Source organism: Apium graveolens, chromosome 6 (genome assembly GCF_009905375.1).
Source record: "Apium graveolens cultivar Ventura chromosome 6, ASM990537v1, whole genome shotgun sequence".
Classification (NCBI taxonomy): Eukaryota; Viridiplantae; Streptophyta; class Magnoliopsida; order Apiales; family Apiaceae; genus Apium; species Apium graveolens.
Genome location: NC_133652.1, coordinates 287,348,257 through 287,355,011, shown reverse-complemented (window position 1 = coordinate 287,355,011; position 6,755 = coordinate 287,348,257). Strand labels below are relative to the sequence as shown.

Below are 6,755 nucleotides of genomic sequence, written 5' to 3'. Positions count from 1 at the left end.
TGTAAATGCAAGGAATTTATGTATATGTGAAACTTTATATAATCAAGCACATACCTGACTTCTACGTGTTTGTGTTCTCAGATTAAACTCTCCGACTATAAACAAAATGATGCCTCATTTTGTGGTAGATATCAAGCACATACCTGACATCTACATGTTTGTAAATGCAGGGAATTAGTGCATCGAGGTTTAACAAGTTGTATCTTAGTAATTCCGTATAACAACCATATGAGGCACTGGGATCCATATGATTACCTATGCATGTTAAAGCATTTTTCAGAACATCCAAGGTCTTTAAGTCAATTTTGTGCGTGTTGCTTTAGTAATGTTTCTCCTTTGGAGATGCTTGTTGGGATGTGCTTCTTACTAGTTTGATGAAAGGATCTATTTTTACCCTAATAACTTGGTCCGGAGTTGTTCATACAATGTAAGAAAGAAGGTACTATTACGCAAGAGATGTGTCTATAATCTATAAAATTTTAGTTGTTCGAGTGCAGTTTTTTTGGTTGCTCACAATGATTTGGATCTATCAGTTATAGACCTCTGGTGTTAGTATATCTTCGAAGGGTTGGCTTTAAATTTAGTTGACACAAAAAGTGATACTAGCTTTTGTTTGTATGCTTTACATTCTATACCTTTCTATTTCTTTTAGAGATCTTACCATACTTTCATTACTTATAACATAGTGAAACTGCTGGATTGGGGATATGATGGGAGGGCCACTAGTAAATAAATTGCGGCTGTGAGAGCAGCATTTCGACGAGAGGTTTCAGTTTGGCACCAGCTTGACCATCCAAATGTTACAAAAGTATACATATTTCACATACATTGATTGCCTTTTCTACTTACTAAAAAATATTTGTTTTAACTACATATATGTATTGGTCCCTTCAAATTTTCACGATGATCCAGCAATTTTTCTGACAGCGTCTTTTTTGTGATATTCTGAATCTTATACCATTTATTTGAAGTTTCCAATTTGATGTTCACCCGAAGGCTTGACTGCAGTTTGTTGGTGCATCGGTGGGGACTTCAAATATCGTGGTCCAGCTTGCCTTGGATTTAGCTAGAGGGTGAGTTTCTGTTCAATGTTTATATATAAAACTTGATAATAGCGATCCATAATTGATATTTGTCTTCACTCTGCAGTTTGAACTATTTACACTCAAACAAGATTGTACACCGGGATGTGAAAGCTGAATATATGCTACTGGATGCCCGGGGAAATCTAAAAATAGCTGATTTTGGACTTGCTCGATTTGAAGCTCTGAATTGGGAAGATATGACTGGTGAAACTGGAACATTTGTGTACATGGCACCAGAGGTAACAATGCATACCTGACATGGATTCTTCACTTTTCTCTTTTTTTCATACCACTACCGTCTGCACTGCAAAATATAAATTTGAGGACTCAATAATATGAGACCAGACTACACAGTTACCTACAAACAACATTGACAGTGCCGATACCTGCATTGTTTATTATCTTCTTTTCCAAATGATGCCATCTTGTTTCTTGTTTATCCCTTTTATATGTTGAAACTGATTTGTATTCCTTCACCATCTAATACACATCCAAAGACCAGACATTATTTAACCCTACTTAACTCTCAACTTATCTAACTCTTAGTGAGCTGAAATTATTTTTATGAGACCAGGGTTTTTGACTATATACATTCACAGCCTGAAATTAATGAGAAAATGAGAGCCATACTTGTAGACTGGTTGATTGAAGTTCACAACAAATTTGATCTAATGCCAGAGACTCTTTACCTCACAATCAACATAATTGATCGCTATCTAGCAATGAAGACAGTGGCAAGGAACTGCAGGGCATTAGTTAAATGTTTACAGCCTCAAAGTATGAAGATATATGGTCCCCTGAAGGGAATGATTTTAACAAAATTTCAGACAATGCTTACACTGATCAACAAGTGCTAGTTATTGACAAGAAAATTCTGGGTGGGCAGGAATGAAACTTAGCTGTCCCTACTCCTTATGAGCGTATGTATGCAAATTAGTAATTGTGTACCTTAATGAGCATGTTTAAAAATAGATTTTAAGTTATAGTTGTAATTCTTGTAGAGAACCTTTGTATTATAAATTTAATTTCAATTGTGAAATAACAATTGAATTATTAGAATATCATTTTATTTTAAAATTGATTTATTTTAAACAATGAGATTAATTTTGTAAACAGTTGTGTAAAATCTACTTAAAAAATGATGAAAACCATTGTATGTTTCACTACACATATTTTTTTAAAAAAAACTGTTGTCTTTTGATATTCTTTGCAATGATTTAAATTTTTTATACCATTGTCTTTTAAACAAAAAACATTAATGACAATGGTTTTAACTAGTTAAGAAAAGTTTATAAACTGTTGTTTATGAAAATATCGAATAAGTTAACAATAATGGTTTTTCTAACAAAACCATTGTTGTTAAGTTAGATAGACAATAGTTGAATAAAAAAACGGTTGTTTAAAAAAGTTCCAACAATGGTTTGTTTAGAATAACTGTTGTGTCTGCCATGTTAACACAAGTATTCTAACATGTTGTTTAATCTCTCTTTTTACAAGCGTAAAAACAACCATTGTCTGATGTTCAATCACACGAGTGTTGGATAGACAACGGAAAACATACTTGTCACACAACGGCAAAAAACAGTTGTATGATTGCAAATATGTTGTAGTATTAATCCCCGCAACTGATGTCACTACTGATGATGTCGCTCATACTGCTAGACCTAATGTTGAGGGAATTTGGATTAAAAATACTGCTACTAAAACTCCTGCACCTAATGTCGTTACTGACTGATGATGTAGCTTTATGTAAAATATATATCTAAATGGGAATTTGAATGACTGAATGAACCATATATATTTGCCTTTAATTGTGTTATAATGTGTAAAATATATTGTTAATTTTTTTTTCTTTTGTTTTGCATTGTTATAATCATATAAGTAGTTCATCCATAATTACTGATTGATGGCATTATTTTTTCTTTAATTATTTTGCATTATTTAATTGTACTTCTATAAAATACTTTAGAGTTATTTCGGATGTGATTAATTACTGATTGTAGTTTAGGTAAATTATTGTTCTTGTATAGTTGTATTCGTACTTGCTGATTTTACAATTTATTATTTATGCTTGACTGTAATTAATGACGGACTGAAAATATATTGTTCAACTGATGGCTTTATTATTCAATTTAATGCAGACTAAGGGAGCAAAATGGCAAAGAAGCAAAAAGCCAAGAAAGTAATTTTCGAAGAAAATGACAGGAAGAATAACTCTGAAAAGGTTGATGATGAGATTGTTCCTGATTTCAAAACTTCAGAGACTTGTAATGAAAAGTTGGTTCAAGTCCCTCCACAATATCAAACTCAAAGTAGTTGTGAAGAAACGATGACCACTTCTGAATCTGCAAAAAAAAGGCTAGGAGATGCGCGTGGTGTTTCAGCTCTTCACAAAGTAGTGGTGAAGAAAGCTCGGGGAAAGAAATTTAAAGTTAGATACAATGATTTTGGAGTTCCCATCGGAAATACCAGGCCTACTTTACAGTCTTACATAGGAATGCTCGCAAGGACAATGATTCCAATCGACACTGAAAACTGGCCAAAAGTGGATTGTGATCTAAAAGCAAAATTATGGGATGATGTCCAGGTAAATTATATCCCTTGTTGACTTCTTCATTTTATTTAAATTGTGACTGTAAATTATGTGGCTAATTTATATTATGTGGCTCTTTAGGACACATTCAAAATTGCCCCAGAAAGTGAGAAGCTTGTGCTACAATCGGCAAGTGAAAAATGGAGGCAGTTTAAAGCTGATTTAACTGCAAAATATGTGATGCCATTTATTGGAAAAAAGAAGAAATTGATGAAGCCTCCGAAGAAGTATGCGTTTGTTGGTAAAGAACCTTGGAAGAAGTATTCCATTTTACTTGCTAAATGATTAAATAGATTTTGGTTAAATAATATTTATTAATTTTTACTAATTTATTTTGGTGCAGGAACAACGTAAGTTACAGAGCAATAGAGTGGCTAAACGGAAATATCATCACCGCTTGTCAAGGAAGGGGTATATTGGTTTGCGAGAAGAAGAAGTAAGAACCATATCTATTTGGCTTTGCAATTCTAAGTTTTAAGGGAGTTTAAACATTTTCTCTTTTTTAACAGATAAAGAAAGGGAACTTAAAGCGGAAAGAGAAACCTGATCGTGCAATTTTTTGGTGGAAGGCTAGGATGCCAAAGAATCCTGATGAGCTTACTGAAGAGCAAGCGGAAATAAATGCGAGAATTGTAAGTGATATTTTTAATACTGCATTCCCTTCAAAGATAATTGCGTCATAAATAATACACTAATTGTTTGTATTTATTTTACAGGCTGAGTTACTTGAAATGAAGGAGAAGGGTGAATTTGTTCCACATGGAACAGAAGATGTGTTGACTACGGCACTTCAGACTCCTGAGCACGCAGGAAGGGTTCGAGGGGTTGGCTGCTTTGTCACTCCAACAGCATTCTTCAATTTGCCAAAAGCGAAAAAGACTAAAATTACCAAGGCAGAGTTGTTGGATCAGTTGGAAAGAAATTAGCGAGAGATGGCTGAACTTAAGGCCTTGGTTAATGCTTCGAATGGTCACTCTCCTATGTTCTCTGAAAAATCAAGTTATCAAGTACCTGTTAATAAAGAGGGAGCTGCTGATAAGCGGAATGTTGGAGTTGCTATTAAACCGCTGAGTGCCAAACAGTTGTTGGTAAATGATGAAGACTTTGTTGGTTTTGACCCCTCTCCTCCGAGCGGAAAGAAGGTAAAATATTATTAAGATCTACTAGATATATGCCTACAGACTTGGGATTTATGCAATAAAATTAAATTGATCCCTCACTATAATGTAGGGTCCACAGTCATGTGAGCTTGCACTGGATTGCATAGAGAACAAGGTTGCTTTTGGAACAGTTTTTGATGATCACGAAGAGATGAATGTTTCAGTACACGGAGTGCCTCTAAAGCCCAGACATGTTCGTGTGTCGGTTGACGGACACATCCAGCCAGAGGCGTCGGTTCCAGTGCCCATACCTGGTGAAATTGAGGTTGTACGCCAAACAGTTGGCTCTCACGTAGCATGGCCTCGTGAATTGATCATCTACCCAACTGTGGCGGTATGTTATATAAAAATTATGTCAATATACTCTGAATTGATTGTTGCATTCTATAGTAGTTATGTCAATAATAACCGATTATTCTTGTTTTATTTAATTCTGTGTAGAAAAAGAAAAAGGAAGTGTTGCAGGGGCAGTCTAAGCGGAAAGATGAGTTGCAGAAACTTCAAGATGATTATAGAAAAATGAAGCTAAACAAGAATGTGCCAAAGCAGTACAAGGTGTTATACAAACATGCTGCAGTCTTCATGAAAGCCATTGGGGAGTCAATACCAATTCCGTGTGATTCGGACGTGTTTGGGACTGAGAAAATAATTTATATATTGCATGAAAATGTGAAAGCATTGTTGGAGTTCGATATGATTGGCCAAGCTGCAATATCTGCTTATATGGCATAAGTTAATTTTTTATCGTTACATATTCAATATTCATGTTTTATACGGATATTATAAGTAATGTAATTCACTCCCTGGTAGGCTCTTGCAAAGACTGATTAAGATTGAGAGGAAGAATGATGATGTGGTCTTATATGGATTTTTCGATCCAGGAGCTACATTTACGTTGAACAAATCTTTTCATTCTTATTTTGTTAATCGGTTGAAAGAGAGTAGTCCCTATCGCATGTACTTCATGCCACATAATCATAAGTAAGTATTTTTAATTTAGACATGCTTTTACAAATTAATATATTTAGGTAGTTTTTTTAAAATTTCTGACTTGTGTTTTTCTTTTTTCTTTTTTGTAAACATAGTTGCCACTGGATTTTGGTTGTAATTTGGGATGGCGACATTTATATTCTGAACCCTCTGCCACATCCAACACATTTTGATGAGTTGGAAAAATCATTAACAGAGTAATATATTTCTGTTAATTACTATATATAAATATATATATAGTAAATATTCTCCCTTTTGAAAAATAATCATGTATATTATTATTGTTCTGCAATGTAGAGCGATGAAATCCTACAATGCTCAAACTGGAAGGGGAAATAAAGCTCCTCAGATAAAGAATCTTCTTGTAAGTTTTTTGTATTTTTTTATCACTTTGTAATTTTAATTAATTTCTGGTGCTAATTCAGATTTTATATTGTAACAGGGATCTCCCAAACAACCAGGAGGGGTTGAATGTGGCTATGTTATAATGCGATACATGAAAGATATCATTGCTGATAAGGAGCTATCTTTTACTACCAAGGTATATATGCAAATCATTTCCGATAGATGGCATGTAGAATTTTTTTGTGTAGTTTTTCAGGACAGATAAATATGAGTGCCATTTTTATTATCAGTTTTTATTATTAGTGATTTCCAGATGGATCTTGTTTTTATTAGTGATAAGGAACTATCTGGTATATAGTTTTGGATTAACGAAGAAAATTACGGTTAAATATAGAAAAGGTCCTCTTCTGGTTAAATTATAAATAGTTGGTTCTGTTTATTTTTAATTATACATATGGCAATTCTGGTTAATAATATTCTGGTTGCTAATTTTTACGTGTGTTTTATAGTGGGCAGCCAAAACTCGAAAGTCCTACACAAGGCATGAGCTGGATGAGGTGCGGATGGAGGTGCTTGAATTTA

At 33.9% G+C, this 6,755-nt stretch overlaps 1 protein-coding gene and 2 long non-coding RNA genes across 3 annotated transcripts; all 3 read left to right on the top strand.

The window, feature by feature from the left end:
* Positions 1-4,057: 4,057 nt before the first annotated feature.
* LOC141666714 (uncharacterized) lies at positions 4,058-4,501 on the top strand. The gene is made up of 3 exons (XR_012552331.1): positions 4,058-4,114; positions 4,188-4,310; positions 4,395-4,501. It is a non-coding gene; the product is annotated as an uncharacterized LOC141666714 (long non-coding RNA).
* A 109-nt stretch (positions 4,502-4,610) lies between these two features.
* Positions 4,611-5,570, top strand: LOC141666168 (uncharacterized). The gene is made up of 3 exons (XM_074472162.1): positions 4,611-4,820; positions 4,909-5,172; positions 5,280-5,570. Exons 1-3 carry the CDS (start codon positions 4,611-4,613, stop codon positions 5,568-5,570), a joined length of 765 nt encoding a protein of 254 aa, XP_074328263.1.
* A 134-nt stretch (positions 5,571-5,704) lies between these two features.
* Positions 5,705-6,193, top strand: LOC141666933 (uncharacterized). The gene is made up of 3 exons (XR_012552420.1): positions 5,705-5,819; positions 5,924-6,025; positions 6,126-6,193. It is a non-coding gene; the product is annotated as an uncharacterized LOC141666933 (long non-coding RNA).
* The last annotated feature ends 562 nt before the right edge of the window (positions 6,194-6,755 follow it).

Bases quoted from the DNA above. Each gene is read 5' to 3' on its own strand.
- LOC141666168 (XM_074472162.1), top strand. From the start codon at position 4,611: ATGGCTGAACTTAAGGCCTTGGTTAATGCTTCGAATGGTCACTCTCCT. The intron at 4,821-4,908 runs GTAAAATATTAT...ACTATAATGTAG, and splicing joins CTCCTCCGAGCGGAAAGAAG to GGTCCACAGTCATGTGAGCT. The intron at 5,173-5,279 runs GTATGTTATATA...AATTCTGTGTAG, and splicing joins TCATCTACCCAACTGTGGCG to AAAAAGAAAAAGGAAGTGTT.